Source organism: Phyllobates terribilis, unplaced genomic scaffold (genome assembly GCF_046119375.1).
Source record: "Phyllobates terribilis strain yellow unplaced genomic scaffold, ASM4611937v1 Scaffold_1__5_contigs__length_1240528914, whole genome shotgun sequence".
In the NCBI taxonomy this organism is placed as follows: Eukaryota; Metazoa; Chordata; class Amphibia; order Anura; family Dendrobatidae; genus Phyllobates; species Phyllobates terribilis.
The window spans coordinates 386,836,453-386,851,274 of record NW_027362761.1 but is presented as its reverse complement, the minus strand read 5'-3'; the positions used below and the strand labels follow the sequence as shown (position 1 = coordinate 386,851,274).

General features: G+C 48.6%; 1 protein-coding gene across 4 annotated transcripts in view; it reads left to right on the top strand.

Moving 5' to 3' along the window:
* The window catches only part of ADAMTS19 (ADAM metallopeptidase with thrombospondin type 1 motif 19), a 530,841-nt gene that overhangs the window by 385,725 nt on the left and 130,294 nt on the right, over positions 1–14,822 (top strand). For all 4 annotated transcript variants that reach the window (XM_073676530.1, XM_073676518.1, XM_073676524.1 and 1 more), the window contains one exon: positions 5,054–5,134. In XM_073676530.1, the coding sequence (XP_073532631.1) occupies positions 5,054–5,134 (81 nt within the window). The remainder of the gene's footprint in view (positions 1–5,053; positions 5,135–14,822) is intronic.

Here is a 14,822-nt window from a genome sequence, read left to right as displayed (position 1 = left end):
GTTAGTGAGGACTGGAGAGCGTGTTTAAATTTGGCACCAAAATCGCTGATTGGTCGAGGCCGGCAACCGTGACCAATCAGCAAAGCGGTGTTAAAATTTGGCGACTATATCGCAGATTGGTCACGGCCGGCGGTCGCGACTAATCAGCAGAGCGGGGTTTAAATTTGGCGCCAATAATGCTGATTGGTTGCGGCCAGCGAACGCGACCAATCAGCAGAGCGGGGTTTAAATTTGGCGCCAATAATGCTGATTGGTTGCGGCCGGCGGTCGCGACCAATCAGCAGAGCGGTATTGAAATTTGGCGCCAATAATGGTGATTGGTCACGACCGCAACCAATCAGCAGAGCAGTGTTTAAATTTGGCACCAATAATGCTGATATTCGCGACCGGTAACCGCGACCAATCAGCAGAGCGGTGTTTAAATTTGGCACCAATATCGCTGATTGGTCGCGGCCGGCCACCGCGACAAATCAGTAAAGTGATGTTTAAATTTGGCGCCAATAATGCTGATTAGTCGTGGCCTGCAACCGCGACCAATCAGCAGAGCGGTGTTCAAATTTGGCGCCAATATCACTGCTTGGTCGCGGCCGGCCACCGCGACCAATCAGCGAAGCGGTGTTTAAATTTGGCACCAATATTGCTGATTGTTCACGGCCGGTGGTTGCGACTAATCACCAGGGCTTGGTTTAAATTTGGCGCCAATACTGCTGATTGGTCGCGGCTGGCGGTCGCGACGAATCAGCAGAGCGGGGTTTAAATTTGGCGCCAATACTGCTGATTGGTCGCGGCCGGCGATTGCGACTAATCAGCAGAGCGTTGTTTAAATTTACACCAAAATCGCTGATTGGTCGTGGCTGGATTCTGCGACCAATCAGCAGAGCGGGGTTTAAATTTGGCGCCAATAATGGTGATTGGTCACGACCGCGACCAATCAGCAGAGCAGTGTTTAAATTTGGCACCAATAATGCTGATATTCGCGACCGGTAACCGCGACCAATCAGCAGAGCGGTGTTTAAATTTGGCGCCAATATCGCTGATTGGTCGCGGCCGGCCACCGCGACAAATCAGTAAAGTGATGTTTAAATTTGGCGCCAATAATGCTGATTAGTCGTGGCCTGCAACCGCGACCAATCAGCAGAGCGGTGTTCAAATTTGGCGCCAATATCACTGCTTGGTCGCGGCCGGCCACCGCGACCAATCAGCGAAGCGGTGTTTAAATTTGGCACCAATATTGCTGATTGTTCACGGCCGGTGGTTGCGACTAATCATCAGGGCTTGGTTTAAATTTGGCGCCAATACTGCTGATTGGTCGCGGCTGGCGGTCGCGACAAATCAGCAGAGCGGGGTTTAAATTTGGCGCCAATACTGCTGATTGGTCGCGGCCGGCGATTGCGACTAATCAGCAGAGCGTTGTTTAAATTTACACCAAAATCGCTGATTGGTCGTGGCTGGATTCTGCGACCAATCAGCAGAGCGGGGTTTAAATTTGGCGCCAATACTGCTGATTGTTCGCGGCTGGCGACCGCGACCAATCAGCCGAGCGGTGTTTCAATTTGGCACCAAAATCGCTGATTGGTCACGGCCGGCCAGCGCGACCAATCAGCAGAGCGGGGTTTAAATTTGCCGCCCATATCGCTGATTGGTCGCGGCCGGCGGCCACAACCAATCAGCGTCATATTAGTGAGGACTGGGAAGCGGCGCTGCCTGTGCAGCTACTTCCGCTGCGAGCAGCTGGGAGATGAGCGGCTGCACGCAGCAGAAGCATCCTGACCGGCGGCGCCGCTCCTCGGTCCTCCGTTCACACTTGCCATCGGGAGATCAGAGCGTTGTTTAAATTTGGCGCCAATCTCGCTGATTGGTCGCGGCTGGAGTCCGCGACCAATCAGCAGAGCGTTGTTTAAATTTAGCGCCAATCTCGCTGATTGGTCGTGGCTGGAGTCCACGACCAATCAGCAGAGCGTTATTTACATTTGGCGCCAATCTCGCTGATTGGTCGCGGTCGGCTGGCGTCTGCGACCAATCAGCAGAGCGTTGTTTAAATTTTGCGCCAAAATTTCTGATTGGTCGCGGCTGGCGTCCGCGACCAATCAGCACAGCAGTGTTTAAATGTGGCGCCAAAATCGCTGATTGGTCGCGGGCAGCGTCCGCGACCAATCAGCACAGCAGTGTTTAGATGTGGCGGCAAGATCGCTGATTGGTCGCGGGCAGCGTCCGCGACCAATCAGCACAGCGGTGTTTAACTTTCGCAGCAAGATCAGTGATTGGTCGCGGCCGGAGACCGCGACCAATCTGCGAATCGTATTGGTGAGGAACGGGGAGCGGAATCGTATTGGTGAGGACCGGGGAGCAGTCGGGAGATGAGCGACTGCTCGCAGCAGAAGTTTCCCGACCCACAGCGCCACTCCCCGGTCCTCCCTTGACATCCTAGACGCATGGAGGTCAGCGCCGCTGCCTGTGCGGCTACTTCCGCTGCGAGAAGCCGGGAGATGAGCGGCTGCTCCCAGCAGAAGTATCCCGACCCGCTCCCCGGTCCTCCCTTCCGCATGAAGGTCAGCGGCGCCAGCGGTCGAGGTCCTTCTCCTGCTACCGGCCGGGAGATGAGCGCCTCGCGCCGGTCATCTCCCGGCTGCATCTCCGTCCCGCAGGCGCCGGCGGTGGAGGTCCTTCTGCTGCTACCGGCCGGGAGATGAGCGCCTCGCACCGGTCATCTCCCGGCTGCATCTCGGTCCCGCAGATGGCGCCGTCGGTCGAGGTCCTTCTGCTGCTACCGGCCGGGAGATGAGCGCAGATGAGCTCCTTCCCGCAGATGAGCCGCTAACGGCCGCCATCTTTTTTCAGAAATCCCGCGTCGCTGATTGGCCGCTGCCGGACCAATGAGCGACGCAGGATTTCCTGGACAGACAGACAGACAGAAAGACAGACAGACAGACAGACGGGATAAGACGATTATATATATAGATACACTCCTCAACTATGAAATTGCAACATGAAGAGTGAAAAGTTGTACAATGATGAAAATCACAGACATATTAATAGTATGCAAATGTTGAAAAATCAGAAACAAAATTTTGAAAACATCTAATTTTATTTATTTTTGAGTAAGAGCACTACTCCTAGAAATACACACACCTACATACCTCAGCATGCTATTAATTAAGTTATTAATGGTTGTCTAAGGAATGTTCTGCCACACTTAATGCACTTGAGCTTGCAAATCATCAAGATTGGATGCTGGCAGCTGCCTTTATATTTTCCAACCAGATGTCCCAGATGTGCTTGATGGGAGACAAGTAGACAAGTCCGGAGACGCTGCAGTTTAGGGTAACACGTTCAGCCTATGGAAGCTGAGAACAGTAGTACAAGCAACATGCAGCCTGGCATTTTCCCTTGTGAAGGTCTCTTCATGGTGTTGCCCATGTGGTCTCCAAACCAATTTCTGGCTATCATCAAAGTCAATAGCAGGAGGATAGATCTCCATTTCAGCCTGCATTGGAATATTGCTCTGCATCATTATAGCATTTGACAGCAGTGGCATGAGGTCAATGGAACACCTGCATCTGTACCTCTGGCTCATAGCCGAATATCATCCAAACATCTGCTGATGGCTTTTGTAGACACTAGATCTAATAATCAATAGAGTGCAGGACTATAATGATAAGAATAAATAAAATATAGCTTTTACTGAATATAAATTAAAGGGAATCTGTCACCCCCCTGGGAGATGTCAGACCTCTACTATGGCCATACAGGGTATAGAAAAGTAAATCTATACATACCTGTATGGCCCATAGCAGAGGTCTGATTGCAGAGAAAAGCACATTAATCAATTATTTTTTCCACAGGCTTGGCGTCCAGGGGATGCCAAGCAATCCCCGCCTATCTGCTAATTATTCCCCTAAAGCCCCACCTCTCTGCTTAATTATCATATCCCCCCCTCCCCTGCACATCACAGGGCCCTGCGACAGGCCCTGTGACGTGCACTGGGCTCCCTGACTTCCGGGCATGCACAAAGTGCCGCTCACATAGAGCGCGCTTAGCTTCATCCCGCCCCATCTACGTGTGCTCTGCGCCACAGGTTTCTATTGCGCAGGTGCAGGAAAGTGACAGTGATTCCCCGGCGTCTGTGCAATAGAAACCTGCGGCGCAAAGCACAGGTAGACGGGACCGGGATGAAGCCAAGCGTGCTCTATGTGAGTGGCGCTTTGTACATGACCGGATGTTGGGGAGCACAGTGCACATCACAGGGCCCTGTGATGTGCAGGGGAGAGGGGGATATGATAATTAAACAGAGAGGCCGGGATTTAGGGGAATAATAAGCAGATAGGCGGGGATTGCTTGGCATCCCCCGGACACCAAGCCTGTGGAAAAAAGAATTATAGTGCTTTTCTCTGCAATCAGACCTCTACTATGGGCCATACAGGTATGTATAGATTTACTTTTCTATACCCTGTATGGCCATAGTAGAGGTCTGATATCGCTCAGGGGGTGACAGATTCCCTTTAAAAACAAGTATATGTGTTTCAACACAATAGACACAAAAAAGCACATTTTGGTGGGTGAATCTATAGGGAAAAGCCCATAAAAATGTGGTCAAAGAGTAATCCTATTATGCCATACAATGGAATGAGTAATAATTAAAATTTTCATAATAATAACACAATAGCGTACCAGAAAAAAAATAAGTAATTCCCTATTAATAAAATAAAATGGTATGTATACTATAGTAGCAAAGTATGGCAGCTACTGACGAAGCATTTTTGAAACGCGCATTGGGTGCGTTTGGTGGGTAAGCATGTAGGTATGTGTATTTCTGGAAGTGGCGCTCTAACTCAATACTGAATAAATTTTGATGTTTTCAAAGTTTTGTTTTCAATTTTTCATCATTTAAATATCAATAGCTGTCATTTTCATAATTCTATGACTTTTCCTTCTTTGTGTTGCAACTTCAATGCTGAAGAGTGAAGAGTGTAAATATACTAGATATACAATATAAAATACATATTAATTATGAATATAATGAAAGTAAATCTATATGCTCTCCTGTAATGTGCAGGTTATGTGGAGGCACTAGTGATACCAGCAGGAGCGAGAAGAATTAAAGTGGTAGAGGAAACTCCAGCACACAGTTATCTAGGTAAGAAAACTATTTCCATGATAAATGCATTCACACTCATTCGTGATCACTGACCGTCTAAACATGTCTTCAATCAGTCAATTTGCTTGTTTGTTGTTTGATTGGCTTGTTTATGCGGGACTTTACATCTTCATTATCGGCTGCACAACTCCTTGTGTAAACAGAGGATGTGATGCTGCTAGTATACTTACTGTTTGGATACAGAATAGAGATCAGTGAATTGATTTGCTGGAATCAAGCAAAATGGTGGTTATTTTAGGGAAAGAATGGGGTTAAAAACTGATGAACCGAAAATGCACTCTAACCTTTTCAGGTGAACTTAATGTGACCTTCTCTAAACTTTTGAATACACCTGTCCAACTGTTCAGTGTTTCAGTATGTTTTGCACAACTTGCTGTTCTTTAACAAGGAGCTTAATGGCAAAATTCACAACAGGTGTTTGATCTATATATCAGCCAATACATTTCATGGTTTAATTAGAATTGGTATTTAAATAGTCCTCCATATCATGCTGTTCACATTTTGACATAATAAGACCAACACAACACCTAACACTTGATCAACAGTACCTTGCAATTGAGCTTAGCATGTAACAGAGTGTCATCAGCAGGGGCAACAAAGATACAGAGAGACTGGAAGAGTCAGAGAAAGGCAGAGAAGTGAACGTCCTTTGGCCACATCCCACACTGATGGCTGCTTCATTGTGAACAATGCCCTTTGGAACCGGAAGATGAATGCCACACAACTCCAGGCACATTTAAAGGAGATGAGAGTCACCCAAGTGTCACGTCAGACCATTGAAAACCGTTTACATCAGTGTGGTCTGTATGCTAGATGACCTGACCACGCCACGCCACCAGGCACAGGCATCATCGTCTTGTATTGGCCAGGGAGCATCTACGCGGGACCAGTGGGCCTCAGTGCTGTTCACTGATGAAAGTTGATTTGTGCTGAGCAGAAATTATGGCCACCAATTATGTTGGAGACGTCAAGTAGAGTGCTATGCATCAGCCACTGTTATCACCAGACGAGCCTTGGGTGGTGGTGGTGTTACAGTGCGGGCAGGTGTGTCTAGTCAATACAGAACTGCCCTGCACTTTGTGAATGGTACAGTGAAAAGCCCCTTATACTTGAATAACATGATTAATCCAGTCATTTTGCCTCTGCAAGAACAACCCAGTCTCATTGAGGTTGCATAGTTAAGGAATGGCTGCTGGAAACTGGGGTACAAATATAAAATGTAACTTTTAATAAGATATTTCTAAAAAAAGCCCATAGGCTAAAATCAAAATAAAAAACACCAATAAACAAACACCAAAGAAGCCCTCAGGCGTCAAACACATAAATTGTACAGAGACCACAATACATATACAGTACAGACCAAAAGTTTGTACACACCTTCTCATTTAAAGATTTTTCTGTATTTTCATGACTATGAAAATTGTACATTCACACTGAAGGCATCAAAACTATGAATTAACACATGTGGAATTATATGCTTAACAAAAAATTGTGAAACAACTGAAAATATGTCTTATATTCTAGGTTCTTCAAAGTAGCCATCTTTTGCTTTGATGACTGCTTTGCACACTCTTGGCATTCTCTTGATGAGCTTCAAGAGGTAGTCACCGGAAATGGTTTTCACTTCACTGGTGTGCCCTGTCAGGTTTAATAAGTGGGATTTCTTGCCTTATAAATGGGGTTGGGACCATCAGTTGTGTTGTGCAGAAGTCAGGTGGATACACAGCTGATAGTCCTACTGAATAGACTGTTAGAATTTGTATTATGGCAAGAAAAAAGCAGCTAAGTAAAGAAAAACGAGTGGCCATCATTACCTTAAGAAATGAAGGTCAGTCAGTGTGAAAAATTGGGAAAACTTTGAAAGTGTCCCCAAGTGCAGTTGCAAAAACCATGAAGCACTAGAAAGAAACTGTCTCACATGAGGACTGCCCCAGGAAAGGAAGACCAAGAGTCACCTCTGTTTCTGAGGATAAGTTTATCCGAGTCACCAGCCTCAGAAATCGCAGGTTAACAGCAGCTCAGATTAGAGACCAGGTCAATGCCACACAGAGTTCTAGCAGCAGACACATCTCTTCAACAACTGTTAAGAGGAGACTTTGTGCAGCAGGCCTTCATGGTAAAATAGCTGCTAGGAAACCACTGCTAAGGACAAGCAACAAGCAGAAGAGACTTGTTTGGGCTAAAGAACACAAGGAATGGACATTAGACCAGTGGAAATCTGTGCTTTAGTCTGATGAGTCCAAATTTGAGATCTTTGGTTCCAACCACCGTGTCTTTGTTAGTGTTGAGCGAGCACTAAAATGCTCGGGTGCTCGAAGCTCGGGCCGAGCTCGCCGTGATACTCGAGTGCTCGACCCGAGCAACGAGCCCAATGTTAGTCTATGTTACTCTGCTGTCATTTGGTGGTGATGAGAAGTCTGGCCCAATCCAGCCCTTGTTCATTTTGATAAGGGTCAGCTTGTCAGCATTGTCAGTTGACAGGCGAGTGCGCTTATCAGTTATAATTCCCCCAGCGGCACTAAAAACACGCACCGATAACACGCTAGCGGCAGGGCAGGCCAGGACCTCCAAGGCATACAGAGTAAGTTCATTCCAAGTGTCCAGCTTGGATACCCAATAATTAAAAGGCACAGAGGAATCACGGAGGATGCTCCCTCACCATCTTTTGAAACTTTCCACTCCTTGTGAGAGTACCCTGCGCCTCAGGGCCTGTAAGCTGGGCAGGTCTCAGAAAACGATCCTAGAACATTGACAGTGTTCCCCTGCCTCTGCTGGATTGGAGTTGCGTCTCTCTCGCCTGTATGCCTTAGTTGGGCAGCGAACTGTGACCTCTGCCGCTAGGGTGTTCAGATGGGAATTTTTTTAATAGCTCTGCAGCAAGGGCCTTCTGGTACTGCCCCATTTTTGTAGACCTCTCCAACTCAGGAATAAGAGAGTGAAAGTTCTCCTTGTAGAGGGGGTCTAAAAGTGTCATCAACCAGTAATGACTGTCACCCAACATTTTGACAATGCGAGGTTCACGGTTAAGGCAGCGTAACATAAAGTCAGCCTTGGGTGCCAGACTGGTAACGGGCAAGACTTCCGTGTCCTCACCAAGATGACGACTGATAGTGTTGAGCGATCACTAAAATGCTCGGGTGCTCGAAGCTCGGGCCGAGCTTACCGTGATACTCGGGTGCTCGACCCGAGCAACGAGCCCAATGTTAGTCTATGAGAGACCCGAGCATTTTTGCGGCAGCACCCCCGGCAGTCTGTAGAAAGCCTAAAAAGTGCCCAAAACGATAGTGACAGTGCTCAAAAGACATGGGTGCAGCATGGGGATCGCCCCTGGAAGCATTTCTGACCCCCAGTCACTGCTGTCAACAACGTGGTCAGAGGTATTAAGCCACTTTTGCGGGCTCACAATAAAATGTTCAAAAACGAAACTGAAACGGTTTTCCTGTGAAATATGTTAAGGAATTTCCTTTCCTGGGTAAAAACTTGTGTATAAGGTAAAATAAATAACCAAAAACAAAAATACTCCTCCACACCTTGGGCTATGTTCACAAGTAGCATTTTTCATGCGTTTTTGCACTTTTGTATTGCTTTCAACCGTCACAAATGCGTTCACCGGGAAATGTCATTTTAACATTTTACAACCTTATCTGGCCATGTGCTGTGTGACACATGCATACAGTGCTGAAAAGACAAGGGATCAGCATGGGGAAGACCCCTGGAAGCATCTCTGAACCCCAGGTCACTGTCTAAAAGTGTGCCCATCAGAAGTGATCCTTGCCGCATCAGAAGATGCAGACTTGCAACTATCCCCGTGCAAGTCCTTGTCCCAGGGCAGTGTTCAATTGTACCTCCCCCATTCCTTGCAATGCAAGCGAAAATATGCAGCCAACCACCGACCCACCCGCAGGCTGCAAAACCATACTGCTAGCTTTCACTTGAAATGGGGCCTTTTAGTTTGGAGGAGGCCAAAGCTGGCCACTACCTCATGGCCGCTTCGGCAGCGAGGTATCCATACTCTGTCCCCAGCCGCCCGGCGGCCGGGTGTCCACGCTCGGTTCCCAGCCGCCAGGTGGCGGCCAGGTGTCCTTACTCGGTCCCCAGCCGCCCTGATTTCTCCTGTCACCTTCCCCCACACTTTTCTTAGCCTGGCCTGCTTTAGGGCAGCATTGGACGAGCCCACCAGAGAACCAGACTCCTCCGGTGGGTCCTGGCTTCTCCATCAGGGGAGTTGAGAGTGCCTAGGTGAGGAGCATGATGATGATGATAGAAGTTAGCATCTGCTTTGTTTTCTTGGAATGCAAGTGCATGTATGTAGTAGCGGCTAGGCCTGAGGTGGTCCGCGTTTTGGCGCATATCCTACCTCCTCCGAGGATTGCTGGATGTTTTCCTGCTACTATCCCAGTTCTATGACTCCCGTTAAAACAAAGCTTCAGGTGATAAATGATGGATGAGGTGGTGGCAAAGGAGAAAGAGCAGGAGGAACAGGGACCATTCACATCAATATCAGGCCAGTCAACCAGATATGTCTTGTAGGATATGTTTCTGTAACAAAAGGAGCTGTTCGCTACACAGTTATAGGGCATACAGTGAATGCAATGCCTACCAAAAATTTCGAGCCACTCCAATGCCCCTTGGAAATGACATGGAGGTCAGAGGACGTTAACTAAACCTTTTTTTCGATTCATAGCAACTGGGTCTCCCGTGCACTGTTGGCCTAAGCAGTGAATGGAAGGCTTTCCAAAAATTATGAGGAACTGCAATGCCCCTTACAAGAGCCATGTGTGGCACCCCAGGGGTCTGGTCACCACAGTAATAGAGATATTACGTCGGAGAGCAAGTGGGAGGTTTCCTGGTCAGGATCCCTTAAACATGCAACATCCTCCTGCCCCAGTCCTGGGAGGGGAGAATTCTGCTCTTATAAACTGGATCTGGGGCGGGGTTGAGTGAGTCAGAGAACAGTCAGAGTCAGAGTGAGAGCAAGGGAAAGTAACAGCAAGGAGCTCTGTAGGAGCTAGGAGCTAAAGACCAGGGGCTGGAAGCTGAGCAGAGCTCGCCCTGGCAGAAGACAATAGGAACCGGACACAGGAGTCCAAAGCAGTGAGGACTTATATATCCAGCAGCAGAAACCAGCCAGCAGGGGATTTCAGGTCCTCTGGCCATAGAAGCCCGGAGGCTCAGTCACAAGCAAGGGACCAGCACCGCCGTCGTGGAGCAGAGGCTAACAGAAGGCCCCAAGTCACCAGCCATACGGGTGAGCACTACACGGTACACTCAGGGACGTGGGCTACTTCTACCCGCTTTCAGCAAGGTAGCCATGAAGAGTGCAGACAGACGGGGAGGCCTACAACTCCACCAGGCCAGGGGAACTCCTGCTTGCTCACAGACTGACCAGGCCTCTTATGCTAGCCAGTACTCCTGGGAGGGTCTACCTTATAATCATCAGTAAAGACCCTGAACTGCACTGCAAAGACTCTGAGTCGTTCCTGCTGCGCTCGTGCACCATCACCCCCATCATCCACACTCACTGCCCTGAGGCTATACTCCTCCCGATTGGAGTTATCCCATTCTATGCTGCGCACACAACACCAGCCTCAGCGGTCTGCCTCGCAGCGGTGGTGCTCCCTGACCGCAATCCACGGGTGGCGCAGTCGGATAATTAACCTCAAAACCTAAGAAAGACTGCCACTGGTTTGACCAGCCTGAGCTACGGGACCGGGTCACCGCCACGGAGACTACAGACCCCAGAGACCCGGCACCGGGTATCCCACACACGTGTACACACGGCCCAGGCGGCGCGTTACATGCAGTACAGCATATTAGAAACATAAGTCCCATTATTGGGGAGTGGGTATCCCATAGTATTTGCTTATGCTTTCCCAGCAAAAGCTGCCAAAAATTAGGACAGAGCAACTTGCAATGCCCCTTACAAGAGCCATGCAGTACAGCATATTACAAACATAAGTCCCATTATTGGGGAGTGGGTGTCCCATGGTATTTGCTTATGCTTTCCCAGCAAAAGCTGCCAAAAATTAGGACGGAGCAATTTGCAATGCCCCTTACAAGAGCCATGCAGTACAGCATATTACAAACATAAGTCCCATTATTGGGGAGTGGGTCTCCCATAGTATTTGCTTATGCTTTCCCAGCAAAAGCTGCCAAAAATTAGGACGGAGCAACTTGCAATGCCCCTTACAAGAGCCATGCAGTACAGCATATTACAAACATAAGTGCCATTATTGGGGAGTGGGTGTCCCATAGTATTTGCTTATGCCTTGCAAGCAAAAGCTGCCAAAAATTAGGATGGAGCAACTTGCAATGCCCCTTACAAGTGCCATGCAGTACAGCATATTACAAACATAAGTCCCATTATTGGGGAGTGGGTGTCCCAAAGTATTTACTTATGCCTTGCAAGCAAAAGCTGCCAAAAATTAGGACGAAGCAACTTGCGATGCCCCTTACAAGAGCCATGCAGTACAGCATATTACAAACATAAGTCCCATTATTGGAGAGTGGGTCTCCCATAGTATTTGCTTATGCCTTGCAAGCAAAAGCTGCCAAAAATTAGGACGGAGCAACTTGCAATGCCCCTTACAAGAGCCATGCAGTACAGCATATTACAAACATAAGTCCCATTATTGGGGAGTGGGTGTCCCATAGTATTTGCTTATGCCTTGCAAGCAAAAGCTGCCAAAAATTAGGACGGAGCAACTTGCAATGCCCCTTACAAGAGCCATGCAGTACAGCATATTACAAACATAAGTCCCATTATTGGGGAGTGGGTCTCCCATAGTATTTGCTTATGCCTTGCAAGCAAAAGCTGCCAAAAATTAGGACTGAGCAACTTGCAATGCCCCTTACAAGAGCCATGCAGTATAGCTTATTACAAACATAAGTCCCATTATTGGGGAGTGGGTCTCCCATAGTATTTGCTTATGCTTTCCCAGCAAAAGCTGCCAAAAATTAGGATGGAGCAACTTGCAATGCCCCTTACAAGAGCCATGCAGTACAGCATATTACAAACATAAGTCCCATTATTGGGGAGTGGGTGTCCCATGGTATTTGCTTATGCTTTCCCAGCAAAAGCTGCCAAAAATTATGACGGAGCAACTTGCAATGCCCCTTACAAGAGCCATGCAGTACAGCATATTACAAACATAAGTCCCATTATTGGGGAGTGGGTGTCCCATGGTATTTGCTTATGCTTTCCCAGCAAAAGCTGCCAAAAATTAGGATGGAGCAACTTGCAATGCCCCTTACAAGAGCCATGCAGTACAGCATATTACAAACATAAGTCCCATTATTGGGGAGTGGGTCTCCCATAGTATTTGCTTATGCTTTCCCAGCAAAAGCTGCCAAAAATTAGGACGGAGCAACTTGCAATGCGCCTTACAAGAGCCATGCAGTACAGCATATTACAAACATAAGTCCCATTATTGGGGAGTGGGTGTACCATGGTATTTGCTTATGCTTTCCCAGCAAAAGCTGTCTAAAATTAGGACGGAGGAACTTGCAATGCTGGCACCCTGGTGGTATAGTGGTGGTGGAGGCTGAGGATAAGGAGAAGAAGATTAAACAGCTGAAACTAGGAAGCGTATACCCATGTGTGGGTGTGAAGCGGTGCATGTGAATACATCTCCCGAAATAACACAGTGGATTTGACTTTATGTTACTCTGCTGTCATTTGGTGGTGATGAGAAGTCTGGCCCAATCCAGCCCTTGTTCATTTTGATAAGGGTCAGCTTTTCAGCATTGTCAGTTCACAGGCGAGTGCGCTTATCAGTTATAATTCCCCCAGTGGCACTAAAAACACGCTCCGATAACACGCTAGCGGCAGGGCAGGCCAGGACCTCCAAGGCGTACAGAGCGAGTTCATTCCAAGTGTCCAGCTTGGATACCCAATAATTAAAAGGCACAGAGGAATCATGGAGGACGCTGGTACGATCGGCAAGGTACTCCCTCACCATCTTTTGAAACTTTCCACTCCTTGTGAGAGTACCCCGCGCCTCAGGACCTGTAAGCTGGGCGGGTGTCAGAAAACTGTCCCAGAACATTGACAGTGTTCCCCTGCCTCTGCTGGATTGGAGTTGCATCTCTCTCGCCTGTACGCCTTGGTTGGGCAACGAACTGTGACCTCTGCCGCTAGCGTGTTCAGATGGGAATTTTTTTAAGAGTTCTGCAGCAAGGGCCTTCTGGTATTGCCCCATTTTTGAAGACCTCTCCACCTCAGGAATAAGAGAGTGAAAGTTCTCCTTGTAGCGGGGGTCTACAAGTGTCACCAACCAGTAATGACTGTCACCCAACATTTTGACAACGCGAGGGTCACGGTTAAGGCAGTGTAACATAAAGTCAGCCATGCGTGCCAGACTGGTAACGGGCAAGATTTCCGTGTCCTCACCAAGATGACGACTGACCATGCTCTCCTCCTCCTCCTCCTCCTCTTCCTACTCCCCCCTGTCCTCAGGCCACCCACGCTGAACCGACGGTATGACACTTGTACAGGTACTACCGTCTACAACGCATGATAGCAGCTCCTGTTCTTCCTCCTCCTCCTCCTCCTCTCCCTCATTGTCCCCCAATGCACATTGGGATGAGATGAGGCTGGGCTGTGTGTAATCGCCCGCTACGGCTTCTTGATCCATCTCATCATACTCTGGCTGCAATGCCTCCTCTTTAATTCTCTGCAGAGAGCGTTGCAAAAGACAGACAAGTGGGATGCTGACACTAATGATGGCGTCATTGCCACTCACCATCTTGGTGGCCTCCTCAAAGTTTGTCAGAATGGTACATATGTCAGACATCCAGGTCCACTCCTGAGGTCTTATGTGTGGAGTCTGACCTGAATATCGACGGCCTTATTGCAGCTGGTACTCCACAACTGCTCTCTTCTGCTCACAAATCCTTTGCAACATGTGGAGGGTAGAGTTCCATCATGTGGGGACATCCCACACCAGTCGGTGTGCCGGAAGCTGCAAACGCTGCTGCAACACAGCAAGGGCGGCGGAAGCTGTAGCCGACTTGCGAAAATGAGCTGACAGGCGGCGTACTTTCACGAGCAGATCTGGCAACTCAGGGTACAATTTAAGAAACCGCTGAACCACGAGGTTAAGCACATGAGCCAGGCATGGTACGTGTGTGATCTCATCTCGCCTCAGAGCCGCCACCAGGTTACGGCCATTGTCACACACGACCATGCCGGGATGTAGGTTCAGCGGTCTCAGCCACAGATCTGCCTGCTCTTTCACAGCTGTCCACAACTCACCAGCAGTGTGAGTTTTATCACCTAAGATTATGAGTTTCAGCACAGCCTGTTGCCGCTTGGCGGAGGCAGTACTGCAATGCTTCCAGCTTGTAACTGATGTGGTGATATCTGAGATGGAGGCTGAACATGAGGAGGAGGAGGAGGATGCGCAGGAGCTGTACACTGTGGGAGCAACTCTGACTGACATAGGGCCCGCAATCCTCGGTGTGGGGAGGATGTGTTCCATCCCAAGGTCCGACTGGGTCCCGGCTTCCACTATGTTTACCCAGTGTACCGTCAGAGAGATGTACCGTCCCTGGCCACAAGCACTTGTCCACGTGTCCGTTGTCAGGTGGACTCTCCCAGTAACTGCGTTGTTGAGGGCACGGCAGATGCTTTGGGACACGTGCTTGTGTAATGCGGGGATGGCAC